The sequence below is a fragment of the Alexandromys fortis genome, unplaced genomic scaffold (assembly GCF_014885135.2).
Source record: "Alexandromys fortis isolate MF-2015 unplaced genomic scaffold, M_Fortis_MF-2015_v1.1 scaffold_13, whole genome shotgun sequence".
In the NCBI taxonomy this organism is placed as follows: domain Eukaryota; kingdom Metazoa; phylum Chordata; class Mammalia; order Rodentia; family Cricetidae; genus Alexandromys; species Alexandromys fortis.
The window spans coordinates 15,412,393-15,432,087 of NW_026067908.1; the positions used below are offsets into that span (position 1 = coordinate 15,412,393).

Sequence of the window (19,695 nt, forward strand, 5' to 3'; positions counted from 1 at the left end):
TACATTTCTATCATTCTATTTAGAAATAAAACAGGAGGATATCAATATGCATAATATAGATACAGATTATATATTAATATAATTGTGTGTGATGTGAAATCCTGCTAGCTCAGGGAGGTTGAGTAGCAACTAGCTAACCTTCCCTCACAGATGGAATCTTCCAAAAGCTACTTTACTGCAACAAAAAAAGCCAAACAACTCAAAACTCCTCTCAAATACGTCTGGTACATCTTTCTATCTATTAGAGATGCCCGCTGATGATCTACTATTACTTTTTGTCAACTAGTTATTAACTCAGCCTCCTGACCTAAGGTTAATTTTATTTAATTAACACAAATGCAGACTTGGGATTCAGAGTATGGTCAAATATCCCTCAAAATATCTTTAGAATTAGATCAAATAAGAGTCATGATTAGCAGTTCATATCATTAATCAAAATGCTTAAGAGACTGAGGCAAGACTGTTGAAAACTCAAGATGATCATAGACTCAAATTTGCCCTAACACAAAATCATCATAGTTTTTGAGATCTTATGTACATTATATGAAATTTATTTCCATTTAATTCTTTTATATATACAGTAGTGCCAATGTTGGACATTTATATCTCTCTCTCAGGAGAAGGAACAATGCTGGCCCTAATAAAGGACCTAGAGTTCCAAATTCATTTCACTTTGTGGCAGTGGTGAGCTCAGATGAGGCTCACAGACTCTGCAGTGGCTCCCATGAGAATCGCCTTTGCACCCCAGGGAGGGAACTGGAGAAGGAAGGGGACATTGTCTCTACAAGCTTTGTCCCAAAGATGAAACACCATGTCTGCTAAATGTTTTAGATCTCTCACATTTTCTCTGTAAGGAATCTAGGAAATGTCTTCTTTAGCTAAGAAGCAGGTAAACAGCTGAGTCTCTACTGCTCTAAGATAGTGAAGATACTGAGAGGAAGCGTCTACCATATGCTATCATGATTATACCAATTTATGTAAATTTCAAAACTTAATGGAGCCTCCCGTTTCCTTGAAGAAAAAGTCCAGGCTGAAATTGACAGAGTGATTGGCCAGGAGAAGCAGCCCAGCCTGACTGACCGAGACGCCATGCCCTACACCAATGCTGTTGTCCATGAGGTGCAGAGAATGGCAAATATCGTTCCTCTAAATGTTCCCAGGGAAGTGACAGTGGACACAACACTGGCGGGATTCCACCTGCCCAAGGTAAGTAGGCTAAGGAATGGAAGTCTGCTAAACACCAACCCTTTGTGTGTCTAGTCCATGCGTTATTTGAGCCTTTGTTGCCTTCCCTAGGGCTCCATACTCCAGACCAATTTGACTGCCCTGCACAGGGACCCCAACGAATGGGCCACCCCAGATGTCTTCAATCCGGAGCACTTTTTGGAGAATGGAGAGTTTAGGAAGAGAGAATCTTTTCTGCCTTTCTCAATGGGTGAGTTGTGATGAGCAGGAGGGGGTTCAGTGCTTCACCTTATCCCTTCTCTTCTTTCTGGAATCCTTACAGATGGGCCTTCCCATATAGCTCCATTTTGACGTTGGTTTCAGTCCAATACCCACATATATTATACCCATATACAGTGTCAATTCTTCCTTCCTTCTGATGGAGATTTCAACTTTCTTTGTTATGTTTTCTACATCACTGACAACACAGATGTAATGCCTGCCTCTTCCTGAAAGCAAGAAAGCTGAATTCCATTGTGTAGACATTTTTTTTGGGGGGGGAGCGTGATTTCGAGACAGGGTATTTATAGTCACTTTTCTTTTTAAGGGATGGTTCCTGACAATGAAGAGAGCAGAGCTCGGTATTTTTAGTTGTTAGATAGTTTTAACTGGCATTTTGATGTGAATAGGCTTTTATACCATGAACAACCCCTGAATAGGGCTTATCTTTCTCAAATGAACCTACTTTGTTAAATGTAGTTAGTACTTGCACCTCCTACACCACCTGACATGCAGAAAAGGAAATGCAGTGATGACTTTCTTCCCTGTGCTTTCTGCCAGGCAAGTTATTGAAGACTGCATTGGCAATGGTGTGGAATCAATAACCAAATATTCTAGATATTCACTTATATATGTAATTTGCCAATTCTTTAATTTCATAATTGTCTTATAAGCTTTAACCTAAAAAACAAACAACCAGAGAGCAGGAAAGTGTGGGACAGAAGATGAAGCAGTGCTGCCCATGGGAGCATGCATCCCACTGCCGCCTTCCAAGCTGCAGTCAGTGAGCACTGCAGAGATAAGGACACTGCCCTAGACAAATGTGCTTCTCCCAGAGCACAGTGTCCACCAGGTTTTCTCACACAGAACCTTGTGTTTCCTAACACTGTCTGCAGGAGGTGACTAAATGCTGCACAGAAGGCACACTGGAATGCTTGATATGATCATTAAGTTTGCCTGATTATCTAAGGCAGTGTTGTTTCTCATGATGTGGAGGCTCGGACCAGGAGGAGACTGCTTTTGCCTGCACAGCTTAGTGTTGATCTAGAGCCGGTGTTTCTTGGGGCTGGGCTGTCCTAGGTTTGTTCTGACCTCTTTGTTTTTCCGTCTGGGACTGTCTGTCCCTCTTCTCACTGTCCATAACTCACTTTAAAGGAGAGCTGATAAGACACAGAGACTCTGTCCATTCTTCCTGTTTATAAAAATTATAATATAATATGTAATATAAAATTATAAAAACAAAACCTCAGATACATATTTCACTTATTCAACTTCTCTAAGTCAATGAATCAGGTCAATGAAATACTGAAAGGCTAGGAATTTTTTTCCTTTTTGTATTTCAAATAAATGCCTTGTGTGATAATTCTTAGGACTTTGATGAGAAGAATGAGAATAGACCCCAACATGCCTTCCCCAGGAAGATGTTCCTCCAGGCCCATTGCTTCCCCTCACTATAGTGCAAAACCTACTTCCTATAGAGGCCTCTTGCTTCAGTCAGTTTAAAGAATTCTTTCACCTATACCAGTTGTAAAATAAAGTAGCAACACAGAGAGACCCACAGGTGCTGTTATTAAGAATGTTATCACTTACTCTAAATTACACATCTCATTTAGCAGGCCAATTGTGTCAGATAATCACCACAGCAATACGGTTATTAATACTCAGCAAGAAAATGAATAAATGTTTACTTTCGCCCTATAAGCAGACTCCATAAAGGAGAGAAAAGAGTTCTTTCCTATTCAAGATCACAGTTCCCAAGAACTGACAGAGCAGGGTCTTATGCTCTTATTTGTAGTTTAGTTCTCTTTGTGATACATCCAGACCATTGCTTGTCCCCTGAGTTATGGCAGTTACACCCATTTTCACACAGTTATATTATCCACACAGCTACAACCTTCGCAATTCTTCGTCTTCACATCGTTACACTCTCGGCACAGCCAATACTTCTTCCCTCACATACATCTTTCCTGTGCACACATCTCTCTTTTATACAGCGACATCTTTTCTCCTCTCTCTCTCTCTCTCCAATAAGTGTGCACACAACATACTTCTCTCACATTTCTTCTATTTCTTCCACACTTCTCTCTCTCTCATCCTCTCTCTGCTCATATGCACACACACACACACTCACACACGCACACACACACGCACGCACTTCTCTTACATCCCTCTCATTTCTCCCACACTTCTCTCTCACGCATTTAGACACATCTCACATATCTCTCCCACTCACCTTACAGCAAAGCCTCTGGACAAACATGAGTCACATTTTCTGGGTTACACAGCACTTCCTGAGTAAACAACAACAACAAAAAAAACAGAACCATACTGATCACACAGTTTCTTTCAGGGTACAGAGGTCATGCTGACTGTGCATGATGAGTAAAGTCAGCTTTGAGTGGTCAGGGTTCCCAGAAAGATAGAGAGATTGAAATTCAGGACTTAACAAACAGTTAGTTGGCTTAACCTTGAGGTTGCAAATACATAGAGAAGTCCTTTGCTGAAAAAGTTCTGTCTACTAAAGTTGTTTCATGCCTGATCTTGAAACAGCAATAAATACCTGGGAAATTGTTCTTGCATATTCATCCCTAGGGGCTACCAGATATTGATATCTAGAAACAACCAGATTGTTTCAATATGTCCTGAAGTTTAAAATTAGCTGTTGTTGAGACTGAGGACACTATTACACTCCTATGTAGGTCTGAGTAATGTGAAGTATCCTATATGCCCAGTAAATTGAATATTTTCATGAGATAAACACACAAGCAGTGGGGAAGATACCCATAGCTGACACATGAGAAAAACTACAGACAAAATCAACCAGTCATCAACAGCCAGTGACCCCATGGTCTTTTCCAAGCGGGGCTTCCCATCAGAGAGTTATTAGGTCAACCTGTTAAATACTAGCTGTCATCATCTGTGATATGTATATCATCGCCTGCGACACCTCTCATTGCTGTAGTCCCACTGAAGACCTTTGATCCTGGAGTTCTAATTTCAGTGGAACATTCCACATTCAGACACATATGAGACATAAATAAACAGCTGGACACAAAGCCAGGTGACAGGTTAAGATTTACAGAAGGAAAATGGAAATGCCAGTTCCTGAAGGTATTAATGCCAACTAAGAAAGTATCTCGTCTTCTGATTCATTTCCTGCAGGAAAGCGAGCTTGCCTCGGAGAACAATTGGCCAGGTCTGAGCTCTTTATTTTCTTCACTGCTCTTGTGCAAAAATTTACTTTCAAGCCGCCAGTCAATGAGAAGCTGAGCCTGAAGTCTAGATTTGGCATGACCATTTCCCCAGTCAGTCATCATCTCTGCGCTGTCCCTAGACTGTGAAGTCAGGCAGAAAGAGAAAAAAGAACAACTGAGAAATCCTTTGAGCCACTGGGGCCATCATATGTGAAGGGAGAGAAGGAAGGTGACCAGGGAAGGATGGGAAGATTAGGGTACAGTTATTGGATCCATGTCCTAGACTGCTGTATCCTGTAAATTGGTGGTGGATACGTCACTTATAAATTGTTTCTTGTGAAAGTGATACAGAGATCTTTCCTCCATAATAGTCTGCGGAGGCTTGCTGTGAATAAAACTGAAAACCAACTATGTCTGTAAGACTATGCTATGATGTCATTTCCCTGACTCTAAGTGGAATCTCCAAAACTAAAGAGAGCACAGGCTGTCCTTAAAATTTAAGGTGTTTGTGCCTAAGATGAGATCAAATTTTACTTGGGCAAAAGACCTGCTTCTGTTCTCAGAGTGGATACATATTTCCCAAAATGATTCATATATACTCAAATGCTCCACAGTGCCAGTTTATGCCAATAAATTTATAGTGTGGCTTAGTTCTACAATCTGGAATAAGTAATTTATTAGATATTGCTCCATGGAGTGGCAAGAGACTTATTCATATGTTCACCCAGGCATACAGTTAATTTTTTACTCAAAACAGAGCTGAAAATTACTTGTGAAATGAAGGGTATCAAGGAAAAGCACATACTGAAAAATCTCTGTTCTGCACTATGATGGATTCTTAAAAGAAATCCCACATTAGTTCAGAATTGAGAAATAGATGGTTATTTATTTAGGGGTAGACTTGCAAATCAGAATCCTCTGTTTGAAGAGAGATCAGAAAACAAATCCCACAACCAGAACAGAGAGGCCAGAAAAGTGGCCGGACTCATGCTCTACATTGGCATAAATAGTATAAGAGGCCACGCCCCAGTGAGCCCGTAACCACTAGCTTTAAGACTTCCTATAGTGCCTCCCCCTTTTGTTTGAATAAGAGAGTGCTAAGCCTAATACAAAATTATATACAATAAGAACAAATATATTCAAATATTATCCTATCCTAACTAGTTTAACTCATATAATAAATAACTTGGCCAAGTCATGAGAGGAAAGTAACTACAACTATCTAGTCTTCAACCCTATCAAAGATCCAAGAAGGGAAGTAATATTACTTCAGTAAGCAGGAAACACAATCAAGCAACTTCCAAAAATGTGCAACAAATGACAGCGACACTGGCTACCTGGGAAACCACCCAAAGTCTCATTTGCAACATTGAAGCAACCAAATTTGGCTAAGGCTTAGAATAACTGACATATTATTTTCAGAGGCAAGAAATTTTTCAAAACCTTCATATCTTGTCTTGGCAAGATTTGATCCTGCTTATTCATTCCTGGATATCCTGTATTTTGTCAGTGGTTGAGGCATGGGCATTTCTTTGCTCTAAGGCCAGTTTTGCCAAGAAGAAAACAAGCTCCAAGTGGAATGTCTTTGGTGTTCAACATTCTCTCAGGAATAGATCAGTGCTGCCAAGAGCAATTGTGTCTCACTTCAACAGAACCCTAAGTTGTTTAAATGCCCTATTCTACAACTCTTTGAAGTGGTTGAAGATTACCTATCTATGCAGAATAAAATCTCTTTGTAACCGATGACCCTGATTAGTCTAACTATAAGTATGACAAAGATAGATTACTATTGATCTATAATCCTTAATACCTCTATAACTTAAAGACTAAGACTTCATATTAGAATATTATAAAATAAACAATTGTGCACAAATGAGGACAATGTACCATGTTACCACATGAGCCACAAAATTTGGGAGTAGTTGATTATGACTCCTCATGGAAATGTCTACCTATGCATCAGTACCTTTTTTAATGTTCATAGAAAGTATATAAACTTAGTCTCCCTCCCTTTCAAGAATTATACAAAGAGCTTGTGATTGCTCCTTACAACTGTCATTCCTCATTGATTCTAGATGCCCCACTACTCCTTCCCTTTTCGTGATGCTCTAATATTCCCTACCATCTTTATTTCTACCTGACACGTTGGATACAAGCCATATGGCAGGAAAGGAAGTCATTTTATTAAACGTATTTCAGAAAATGGATCTTCTCTTAATACATTCCTACAAAGAAACATAGCAGTGGATTGCTACAGTGAACACCTAAAATAGGACAGGGCTTTGTGGAAGGAAGAAACTTAGTCAGAACAGAAATGACCAGAATATCCAGTCTTTACCTACTTGTCCAATACCAAGCCTCCTGATCCCACTTTTGTGCTAAACATCAAAAGGGAAAGTAAGAAAAAAATTAGTATAACAGGCTTGAGGATAGGAACATGGATCATGTGACTTCATGTAACCTTTTAAACCTGTAATCTTGGGTTTTCTTCCTTTAAATGGGGTCAAAGAGGATTGAAAGATGGTTCATAGGTAAAGGACACTAGCTGCTCTTCCGGGGAACCCAGTTCTGATACCTAGCACTCAGCTGCAACCATTTGTCAATACTGCTTCCAGGGAATCTGATTCCCTCTTCTGGTCTCCACAGGTACCATTCACATACATGTTCATGAAAAACATCAATACATAATTTTTTAAATAAAATGGGCTATAGGAGAATAAATATTGCCATCTGGTGGAAATGGTAAAATGCAGAACTGAAAAATCTTACAGAGTAAAGCATTTTCTGTTGTAGGACTCCATAAGGAAACAAGACAAGGTTGCTCTATCCCCAATCTACCTGTCATATGACATTCCTTGAAATACCTATGTCTATTCAACCCAGTTAGGCAGAGCACCAATCAACCACAGAAAGTCCAACTTTGTGAGTCAGTAATTGGGAGTGGGGTATGAAAGGAGCATGGATGATTCAAAGGCATCTGAACCAAAGAGTGCCTTGTTTAACTGACAGGCAGCTTTACAGCTGAAGAGTCCCTTCTCCATTCCCTGACCAAGCAACAACTTTCAGTTTGTATAACCTCGGGCATGTAGATGGTGACCTTTCTCACTTCTCTGAAGCAATCTTAGTACCCCCTCCCAAGGGTTATCCTAGCTGTGGTGAAACACCATGACCCTTGGGAGTGGGGTGATTTGAATGTTAATCTCCAAGAAGTGAAACTGGTTAGGAAGGTTTAAGAAGTATAGTTTTGTTGCAGTAACTATGGTCGTATTGGGGGGAAATGTGTCAGTATGGGTAAACTTTGGGGTTTCAAAAGCCCACACCAGGACCAGTGTATCTCTCTCTCTCTCTCTCTCTCTCTCTCTCTCTCTCTCTCTCTCTCTCTCTCTCTCTCTCTCTTTCTCCCTCTCTTTCTCTCGTTCCCAGTAGATCAGCATACAAAGCTCTCAGACACTTCTCCAGCACCATGTCTTCCGGCCTGCCACCACACTCCACACCATGATAATAATGAATTACCACTTAGAATGAGGAAGAAAGCCTTCAGTTAAGGGCTTCCTTTATAAGATTTGTCTTGATCGTGGTATCTTTTCATAGCAATAGAACACTAAGACAAGGAAGAAAGGCTTTATTGCCTTACATGTCCACTGAGGGTAAGCCAAGGTTTGCGGGGGGGGGGGGCAACAGGAAGTGGGAAGACTTAGGGAGCCTTAAAATATTTTGCCCTTAAGACTCCCCTTCAGGGTTCAATTAAGGATGCCACAGAGAGCTAAAGGGAGGCTAGAAATCTGAGGGTAAAGATTTGAGGGTTAAAAATCTTCTCAACAAAAATTCTCCATCCATATTTCTTTATTCTTCTTTCTCATGTCTAGCAATTCTTCCTTGCTTTCTCTTGTTCTTTGTTCTACCTGTCACAAATGTTCCCAGTCATGTATATGCTTTAAACAATCAGTTCCAGAGTCCCAGCAGACTCCAGGGCCAGAATTCTTTTGCCAATTAGAAAATCATTTAAGGGTTTGCACACATACACATAGATCCATGGGAGTGGCTAGTACATGGCAGGTGAACTCCTTGATGGAGAAAAGTAATTAAGAAAGAAATTAAATAATTAGGAAATTCTAGATGGGAAGGTTAGTGTGCTATATTACATGTTAAGTGGTTAGTAAAGGGCTAAAAGGTTTGTTTTCAATAAAATTACAAATAGGGCACGGATTATTTAAACCATCATGCCACTTCTTTTCTCTCAGTGTGCATAGAAAATAACAGGGAACTAGGCAACCTATGTAAACAGTAATGGAGAAGCTGATGGTTCTTAATCATATAGCACATATACCAGACCATGCAGTTTCTATCTATATTCCTAAGTCTGGAGTTTTGCTCTAGAAGATAGAAACAAAGAAGGGACCTAAGCCTCTAAATTTTCAGTTCTGGAGTATGATGTTATCAGCTCTCTGATCTTAGGGTAAAACCAGAGCAGCAGCTTGACCAGGTGGTAATTTTATGTCTTTGGAGATCTGTGACTATCTTAAATGGGATGCTCTTTGCCTGGACCCTAAACTCTTACCAAATGCTTGCTGATAAAGGTAATTGCAGGAAGGCAGATTTCTGCACTTACCTAGAGGAGAGGAACTGAGGCCTGGCGGTGAGAAACTGCTCCCACAAAATAGTTCTGAACTGAGGAATTAATTTCCAAATATGTAACAGAAAGAGTGTTAGTTACAGCAAAAAAATATATGCAGCAATGTACAGTCATTTTATTCACAAAACAATAATACCAAAAAGCATTGTCTTTTGTTTAGCCTTTAGCAGATACCTTGGTTCTGATAAGTTGCTTGTGAAAATTTGGCTGAGCAATTACTGTATAATTTTGCAACTTGTAGCAATAATTCTCCTCAAAACAACATAGTTAAGTCTGTCACAGCAATACCCCACTACAGGTATCAATTTTTGCCTTAGCTAGACCTACTATTTCTGTGAAGTAATATCATAACCAAAGTCAACTTGGGGAGGAAATGGATTTTTGGTTTACTATTCCTAAGACACAGTCCAGTGATGGAAACCAAGGAAGGAACTCAAACCAGACAAGAATATGGGGGCAGAATTTTATGCAAAGGCCATGAATAATTTTGCTTAGTGGTTGGTTCAGCCTGTCCAGAATGGGATACAAATTTTACATTAAAGGAAAAGTGCTGCAGGTGAAAAAGAAAAGATCAAGGGTGAGTTGGTAGGTCAGAGAAGCTAGAACCGGTAGCTTGTCATGAATCAGTGAGTATTTGGTGGACATAGAATGCTGAATCCATGGCTATTCTGCCTGGAAACTTACCTTTTTAAAAAGTATACTGGGAAAGAGGAACTATCTAATGGAATCATGCAATTGTACACAGATTAAAGTATAAATTATAATGTCTGAGTTATAAGTTATATAGGAATATTAAGAAGATGATCAGGTTTTACACTTAAACAGTCAGAGAACTGGTAGATCGCGCATGAAATTTCTTTTTTTTTATGAAATTTCTTTAAAAAAAAATAAGAAAGACATAGCCCTGAGGGCTGGGTATTGGTGTGACATGACCATTACAATGTTGAATCAATATTAGCAGTGCATCTACATGAAATACTCAGCGTGAGACTAGTTTTTTTTTTCTTTTTTTTCTTTTTTTTAATATTTATTTATTTATTTAGGTGTACAGCATTTCTTCCATGTGTGCCCGCAAGCCAGAAGGGGTGCCAGTTCTCATTACAGATGGCTGTGAGCCACCATGTGGTTGCTGGGAATTGAACTCAGGACCTCTGGAAGAGCAGGCAGTGCTCTCAACCTTACCTTGTAGCCTATTCTTTTTTTTTTATTTTATTGAGAATAAGAAAAAAAAAGTTTCCGCCTCCTCCCAGCCTCCCATTTCCCTCCCCCTCCCCCCACTCTTCTCCCCCTCCCCCCTCTCTCCTCCCCCTCCCCCCACTCCTCTCCCCCTCCCTCTCCTATCCAAAGAGCAGTCATGGTTCCCTGCCCTGTGGAAAGTCCAAGGTCCTCCCCCCTCCGTCCATGTCTAGGAAGGTGAACATCCAAACTGGCTAGGCTCCCACCAAGCCAGAACATGAAGTAGGATCAAAACCCCTTGCCATTGACCTTGGCTTCTCATCAGTCCTCATTGTTCGCCATGATCAGAGAGTCCGGTTTTATCCCATGCTGTTTCAGTCACAGTCCAGCTGGCTTTGGTGAGCTCCCAATAGATCAGCCCCACTGTCTCAGTGGGTGGGTGCACCCCCCGTGGTCCTGACATCCTTGCTCGTGTTCTCCCTCCATCTGGTTCTCATTGGGACCTTGGGAGCTCAGTCCAGTGCTCCAGTGTGGGTCTCTGTCTCTATCTCCATCCATCACCAGATGAAGGTTCTATGGTGATATGAAAGATATTCATCAGTAATGCTATAGGATAGGGTCAGTTCAGGTTCCCTATCCTCAGCTAAGGGGGGACAGGGAGAGTAAAGTAAGAAGGGGAGGATTGGGGGAACTTGGGGAAACAGGAAGATTGGGATAAAGTGAGACTAGTTTTGATGTCAACTTGAAACAAGTTAGAGTCAAATTAAATGAGGGAACCTAAACTGAGACACTGCCTCCATAAAATTGGGCTGTAGGCAACACTGTAGGGTATTTTCTTAACTAGAGACTGATGGTAGGTGGTACCAGCCATGGAATAGTGGTCCTGGGTACTAACAGAGAACAGACTCAGCTCCCTGCAGAATGCATTGGTCCTCCAAGCAGTCACTTCTTGATACCTTATACGACTTTGTGGCAACTGAGAATACAGGTATGCACTGAGTCTCACATCCTTGCCATAAGGGGCTGAGAACTGTCTGCTGGAGAGTGACCACATAGCATTCATGTGTGTGTATATGGTGTGTGTCGAAAATATGCCATCTAACAGGCATGAGCCCCCTTTTCAGAACACTGCCATGCTGTCCTGGCATTAATAATGTCATTAATAAGGCCATCACCTGTGAGAGAGTTTGTCTAAACGATTCTTTCTTGAACTTACCACCTCTCCTCTCAATATCTAAAATCTATTACATTCTAAATCACTACTCTGAAAACTCCAATACTACATTGTGTCTTGAATTTCATCATCATCATCATCAACAGCCCCTATTAAAAATCTTATTATGAGCATATATGTATTGTGCAAATTATTGGATTGTATTATGTTTTCATGTACACAAACCACATACCTTTCTCACATCCTTCACCAGTTCTAGTTTGCTTTCTGCTACTGTGATAAACTCCATGACCAGAAGCAGCATAGGGGAAGAAAGAGGTGGTTTCAGCTCCCACTTGCACATGACAGGCTCTCATTGAGGAAGTCAGGAACTCCAACAGGAACTGAAACAGAAGCCTTGACCAAAAACTGCTTCCTGGCTGGCTATTGTTCTCTCTGACTCTCTGCTAGCATTATTCTATTACTCAGACCTGTCAGTTGATCTAAAGTGCTCTCTCTCACTCTCTCTCTCTCTCTCTCTCTCTCTCTCTCTCTCTCTCTCTCTCTGTCTTTGTGTGTTTTCTTTCTCACTCTATGTCTATCTTTGTTTCTGTCATCCTCTGTGTCTCTGTCTCTCTCTCTCTCTCTCTCTCTTCTCTCCTTTCTGGCCTGAAGCTGGTGCATTTTGAAAGGGAGTGTTGAAATGCCTACAAGTGGGTATAAAGGAAAACAGGAATCCAGGAATCCACATGTTCCCACAATTCTACTGCAGGAGATGAAGAAGGAAAGTCAAGACTGTCTTGAAACAAGAAGTGAATTGGTGTTGTTGTGTCATCTTCATGATCATCTTCTCCCCAATTGGCCCGACAGCATCTTCCCATAGATAAGGAATCATTGTCCTGGACAACAAAAGCATTACAGCTACCCATGGAAAAGTGAATTCATTTGTTTCTGATGTAATCTGTAAAGACCACTGAGACTGGAACCCTGATGAGACAAGAGACTGAGAGACTTCAGTGATGCTTTCCTTTAAAAAAAAAAATGTGCCACTTTCAGACTGCTGAGTCTTTTTCCTAACTGTCCTGAACAGTGTGATCTGTTTGTATTGATTCTATGTCCTCCCCTGGCTGTGTACTTATTCTTGCCTCTCAGTCATGATACCAAATCTTCCTTTTACCAATAATGTTCTATCTCCCAAATTTTCTAGAGCAATCAGACCAACTACTACATCTGTAAGATATTTTTTTCACCACTTCATGAATACTGACTGTTGAATCATTGTCACAGTCTTCTTCCGTTACAGCATGACTTATTTACTGTTCTATTGCTGAAAAGAGACCCCACAACAAAGGCAACTCTTATTAAATAATGTATTTAGTTGGGACCTTGCTTACAGTTTACAGGGTTAGCCCATGACCACCATTTGTGACATGAGGAGAGGGTACCCGGGCTGCTTGAATGACATATGATATCAGTTCACACTGAAACTCCAAGACTGTTAATAAAGATTAATTTTGATAAGCGAGCATAGTTAGTGATTAGCTGATAAGAATTAGCCATAAAAGTTTTAGAGTACCCAGGATACATACAGAGAGACACAGGAAGTGGTAGGGAAGGGCTTAGAAAGATTTTCTGGATCAGGAAAGGAGAGAAGAGGGTCACTGGTTGCTTCATCACTGCTTCTTTGGTCAATCAGGTTTTTACCCAGATATTTGACTCCTGAGTTATTATTACTAATAACATATTTAGATAAACTATTCATCTGGCATCCGACACAAGACAGATTACGAGACAGCCTCTTGCAACTGGCTTTGCAGTTACTGGAGTCACCGGTTCACGGCTTGCTCCATCATTCAGGCGATCTTGGCACCCTCTCCTCATGCCATACAATTTCCTCCTGCCCCTTACCGTCCTATGTCTGCTTTTCAGAAGGCTGACTCTCTCTCCCTATGAGTTACAGACTTTCCCTGGATGCCCTTACTGGGTCAGCTCAACACCCAATTGCACACATTCATGCTTCTACTGCTGCTGTGCTGTGCACCCTCGGCCACTGTCTATACCAAGCAGCTTCAGTTGCCCTCAGCCCAGCCCATGCAGTACAGCAGCAGCGCGCTGAGACCCTCGAGCCTACCTTACTTAGTCTGACTGCCTTGACACCCCCCACCTCAATCAAGAACAACTCCTGAAGCTGGCTATCCTCCAACCACCCTGACCATACATAGCCATAGTAGCTGCTGTGGAAAAACTGAAAAGTCATCAGATCTAGTGAGAAATATTACAGATCTAGGGGAAATATTAAGAAAAAAACTTGGTTTTATATAAACAATATTTATATATTATATATTTGTTTGTTTATTGACATATTTACATATATTTGTATGCGTAGTATATTATATGTTATATATTATATACATGTTTTATATATGCCATATTATGTGTTTACTATACTATAATATTATATATAATAATTGTAATATGAATATTATGTATAATATATTTATCTCATATTAAGAATGGGGAATATTATAATGCAGGGAGTTAAGACTCTGTATGGTTCCATAATAGATAGTTGGAAATGGAAAAATTAAATGAAAGGATAACCAAATTAACTGGGTTTGACATATGACGATATAATTATTATCAATTTGGCAATTCATATTTTATCCTTAAAAAAGGGATTTGATAATTGTAAAAAATATGAGAAATGAACTGATAAGATACAAGCCTTAGAAAGACATACCAATGAAACTAAGAAAAGTATCCAGACACAGACAGAGGAATTTCAATCAGAACTTACCTCAGTATCACATGATGAAACTCAAGAGAAGCAGCCCAAGGTTTTGAGAAAACCAGCTTTAATTTTTCCAGTTACATTGACAGAATGACCACCAGATGGTAGGTTACACCCACATATAGGCACAAGTTAACCAGAATCCTGTAGAAATGTTATATTTGAGCAGGTTCAAGGAGGCAGTCATTCCATATGGTATGCCATCACCTCATGTAGAGCAGATGGTAAATTCATAGTCAATTTGAGACACAATTTTTCCAAGACTGGAAAGATTTAGCCATAGCTATATTGAATGTTAGTCCTCAGTTATCATGCAAAACATGGTGGAGAGAGTTAGGGTCATAGAAAAATGAAATAGGGCTAGAGGAATTGATATTTCCAAAGATCATCTTCTCAGTGAAGGCCAAAATACGGGTTTGCAAAGACAGTTTTGATTTGATGATCACACCTCAGCTCTGTGTTCTATAGCAGCTTTTAATGCTTGTGACAGGGTTGAAGAATCAGGAAAGAGGACTGAGTTACTTACTTAAATTATTCAAGGCCAAAAAGGAACCTTCACGGATTTTTTTCAAGGATTGACTTCAACTGTAAATAGAAAAATATCAGATTCAAAAGTTAGACAAATATCAATGGAATCCTTGATGTTTAAAAATGCTAATTCAAAATGTTTCTATGAACATAGTTGAGCACATGTCCTTGTGGTATGATTGAGCATCCTTAGTGCATATACACAAATTAGTATTGCTAAGTCTTGAGGTAAGGTTTTTTCTAATTTTCTGAGAAATCATCATACTGATATCTATATGAGCTGTACCAGTTTGCCCTCAAACCAGCAATAGAGGAGTGTTTCCTTTATCCAACATCCTCTCCAGCATAAGTTGTCATCAGTGTTTTTGATCTTAGCCATTCTGACAGGTGTAAGATGGAATCTCAGAGTTATTATGATTTACATTTCTCTGTTGGCTAAGGATATTGAAAGCATTTCTTTAGGTGTGTTTCAGTCATTTTAGATTCATCAGTTGAGAGTTCTCTGTTTAAATCTGTACTCTATTTTTTGTTGGTTTATTTGTTCTTTTGACAACCAATTTTTCTTAAGTTCTTTGTGTATTTTGGAGATCAGTCCTCTGTCTGATGTGGGATTGGTGAAGATCTTTTCCCATTGTGTAGGCTGCTGATTTTTCTTGTTGACTATGACCTTTGTTTTACAGAAGCTTCTCAGTTACAGAAGGTCCCATTTATTAATTATTTCACTCAGTGTTTGTGCTACTGGGGTTATATTTAGGATGTGGTCTCCTGTGCCAATGTGTTCAAGTGTTTAGTAGTGTTTCTTTTAGATATGAGGGCGCCCTTGTATTTGGGGCATGGATGTTCAGTATTGAGATTTCATCTTGATGGATTTTTCCTGTGACTAATATGAAGTTCCATTTTTTTGTCTCTTTTGATTAATTTTAGTATTAAGTCTATTTTGTTAGATATTGGAATAGCTACACTGGTTTCTTTCCAATTGATTGGAATTTTTTTTCTTGACCCTTCACCCTGAGGCAACGTCTACCTTTGAGGTTAATGTGTGTTTCTTGTATGCAGCAGAAGGATGGATTCTGTTTTCCTATCCAATCTGTTAGCCTGTATCTTTTTATATGTGAGTTGAGACCATTTATATTAAGGGATATTAATGACCAGTTATTGCTGGTAGCTGTTATTGTAGTTTTCATCATTGGTGATGTTATCGTGTATGTTTTTCTCTTCTTTGTGATTTGTTGCTGTGAGATCATCTATTGTCTGTGTCTTTGTGGATGTAGCTAAATTTCTCGGGTTGTAGTTTTCCTTCCAGCACTTTGTGAAAGTCCGGGTTTGTGGCTAGGTACTGGCTAAATCTAGTTCTGTTGTGGACTATCTTGTTTTGTCCATCTATAGTGACTGAAAGTTTTGCTGGGTTTAGTAGTCTGGGCTGACATCAGTGGTCTCATAGTGTCTGCATAATGCTTGACCAGAGCCTTCTGGCTTTCATTATTTCAGTTGAGATCTAAGGTGTAATTGTGGTTGCCTGCCTTTATATGTTACTTGGCCTTTTCCTTTGCAGCTTTCAATATTCTTTCTATATTCTATATGTTTAGTGTCTTGATTATTCTGTGGTAAGGAGACATTTTTTTTATCCAGTCTATTTGGTATTCTGTAAGCTTCTTCTTTCTTCATATGCATATCATTCTTTAGGTTGGTAAAGTTTTTTTCTATGATTTTGTTGTATATATTGGCTGTGCCTTTGAATTGGACTGATGTGGGATTCCCCTCTGTGTTCTGTGAATACCATTGGTTAATAAAGAAACTGGTGAAATTCCACAGGTATGGGACTGAACCAGCTACCTAGGCCAAAGTGGGCCTGAGAAAGCAAGCTCAAGGGAGCAGCAGCTGATTCCATACAGGGACATTTGCAAACAGGGACTGAGCCAGCAACCTGGGCCAGAACAGATCTGAGACAGTGAACTCCATAGGAACTGGTACAGAGGAGCAACCACAGAGCAAATGAGCCAGAGACAGAGACCTCTGATGGTCCAGACATGAATTAGAGACCTTCAAAGGAATAGACCTAAGCCAGGACCTCTGTGGGTCTGGGCATGAATCTGGGATCTCCAAATGAGTACGCAGGAACCAGAGATCTCTGTGGGTCCAGGTGTGAGTCTGGGACCTCAGAGAAAGTAGGCCTGAGCCAGGGACTTTGTGAGTCCAGGCATTGGCCTGGAACATCAAAGGGAATAGGCAGGAACAAGAAATCTCTGTGGGTCCAAGCATGACTCTGGGACCTCTGAGGGAGTAAGACAGATCCAGGTCCTCTGTGGGTTTGGGCAGAGCCGAGCCTGAGAACTATGGGGGACTAGACCGGAGCCAGAATCCTTTACAGGATCAACCCCAAGCAAGAGACCTCTGCAGGAACGGATCCAGATAGGGACATTTTAAAAATTAGGTCTGAGCTGACAACCTAGGCTAGAGCAGGCCTGAGACAGCAAACTCCAAAGGAGTAGAACAAAGTCCAGGAGCACTGAGTATCCTCCAGGAATACTAAGTGACTTACAGGACAACTAGAACCGTGGCACTGACTGTTCCAGGAGGAACAACCATTTGAGCCTTGGATTCACTGGCACCTAGAACATTAATCAACATAATCACAGATAGCCCCAACTACACCTATTAGAAGAAAAAAATGAGTAGAAAAGGTAAGAACACATGCAACATCACAAAGAGCAACACAACACCAATAAAACCTAAAGACCCTAAACAGCAAGACTTGAACAACCAAATATAGATGAAGCACAAAAAATGACCTAAAAATATGGCTTCATGAGAATGATTGAAACTCTAAAGGGGAAATGAGAAATTCCTTCAAAGAAATTGAAGAAAAGACAAACAAAAAATTGGAAGACAACAGCAACCTAAATGCCCCTCGACCAAAGAATGGACAAGAAAAATGTGGTACATTTACACAATGGAGTGCTACACAGCAGAAGAAAATAACGACATCTTGAATTTTTACAGACAAATGAATGGAGCTAGAAAACATCATTGTGGGTGAGGTAACCCAGACCCAGAAAGACAATTATCACATGTACTTACTCGTGAGTTCTTTTTAAACATAAAGCAAAGAACACCAGCCCATAAATCACAATCCCAGAGAACCTAGACAACAATGAGGACCCTAAGAGAGACATACATAGATCTAATCTACATGGGTAGTAGAAAAATACAAGACCTCCTGAGTAAATTGGGAGCATGGGACCTTGGAGAGGGTTGAAGAGGAGGGAAGAGTCAGGGAGAGGAGCAGAAAAAAATGTAGGGCTCAATAAAAATCACTAAAAAATAAAAATAGAAGTAGACATGGAAAAAAAGAATATTTTTATTGCAAACACAAATATTCTTTTTAATGATACAATGAAACAGAGATCCTAAAACCTGCACTTTAGTGATACTAGTTTTGTCTTGTAGTATTACGATAGGTCCACCAAGCAAGATGTTAAAATATCAAATTATAACTTTACTTACAATAAAAATATTTTATTAATTTAAAAATTACCTCATGTAGTGGGATCCTAGCCAGTTTGGACGTTCACCTTCCTAGACATGGACGGAGGGGGGAGGACCTTGGACTTTCCCCAGGGCAGGGAACCCTGACTGCTCTTTGGATTGGAGAGGGAGGGGGAGAGGAGGGGGGGGAGGGGAGAAAGGTGGGAGGAGGGGGAGGGAAATGGGAGGCTGGACGGAGGCGGAAACTTTTTTTTTTCCTTTTCTCAATAAAAAGAAAGAAAAAAAAGAAAATAAAAATTACCTCATGTAATACAGACAAAATACATATCAATATAGACAATATATATGACTTTATACAGACAAAAGCCCAGAAATCTTATAAAGTGAGCTCTACTCACAGACTGATTTTAATTTTATCTTTCAAATTCACCTCTTAAGTTTGCCAAGCAGAAAGCATTTTAGAAATTAAATTCCTTCCATTTATTTTCCTGAGATAGAATATTTTGGTCCTCTGAAACATGGACTTAGAGAAAAGGATTTGTTTTGCCTGATATTTCCAGGGGATAGAGTTTGTTATAATAGTGAAGGCATTGCACCAGGCGAATGAGACTCACCCACTGGGCAATGGGAAGGCAGTCAGACCATACATCATCTTCACACAGGAAGCTGAGAGAGAAAATGGGAAGTGGGGTCAAGTTCAATTTCTACAAATCCACCTCAGTGACTTATTTCTTCTAGCAAGTGTCCGTCACTTAAACGACTCAAAGCATTCATACAGACACACTCACATACTCACACACAGAGATAGAGAGACAGAGGCAGGGGGGTCAATCAGGTATGCCAAGAATAGCAATTTTAACAATATTTTCAAGCCTCATCACTGCTCAGGCTAAGTTCTGGGTCTTTTAAAGAAAGACAAGTTTTCTGCTTGACTCACACTTTTAAGAGGATAAATTTGCAATTAGGAGTTGCTTAGAGTTACGAAAATACAACCAAATGGTGTAACTATAGAACTAGCAAGTTACAGATCTAAATCAAAGCTACAAAAATCATATTTTACAACAAAGAATCCACCTTCAGTGACAGCTATGTGCATCTATGGACTGTTTACAGCTACTTGGGTTTTTATATCCTGTACATAGTACCAAAGTAGTTCATATGCAAGTGCAAATTATAATTACCAAATGAAACCCAAATTCTTCTCAGCGCCTTTTGTAACTGTCATTTGAAGGGAAAAGCCACAACTTCAAAGGTCTATCTAGTTAAGCTTGCAACAGGGCAGGGCTGAGAG

The 19,695-nt window shown here is 40.0% G+C and overlaps 1 protein-coding gene and 1 long non-coding RNA gene across 3 annotated transcripts in view; one reads left to right on the forward strand and one right to left on the reverse strand.

Moving 5' to 3' along the window:
* Positions 1-12,439, forward strand: part of LOC126498042 (cytochrome P450 2J4-like) — a 139,957-nt gene extending 127,518 nt beyond the window's left edge. The window contains exons 9-10 of one of the 2 annotated variants that reach the window (XM_050136380.1): positions 4,606-4,639; positions 12,372-12,439. In XM_050136380.1, the coding sequence (XP_049992337.1) occupies positions 4,606-4,639; positions 12,372-12,403 (66 nt within the window). In that variant the 3' untranslated portion in view covers positions 12,404-12,439. Of the gene's footprint in view, positions 1-4,605 lie in introns of both variants that reach the window. The other variant, XM_050136379.1, reaches the window with a different exon arrangement.
* Positions 10,229-19,654, reverse strand: LOC126498050 (uncharacterized). Its single transcript, XR_007590756.1, has 6 exons — positions 19,586-19,654; positions 19,019-19,070; positions 14,917-14,975; positions 14,397-14,534; positions 11,853-12,003; positions 10,229-11,019 (listed from the first exon to the last, which is right to left on the reverse strand). It is a non-coding gene; the product is annotated as an uncharacterized lncRNA (long non-coding RNA).
* Positions 19,655-19,695: the final 41 nt, after the last annotated feature.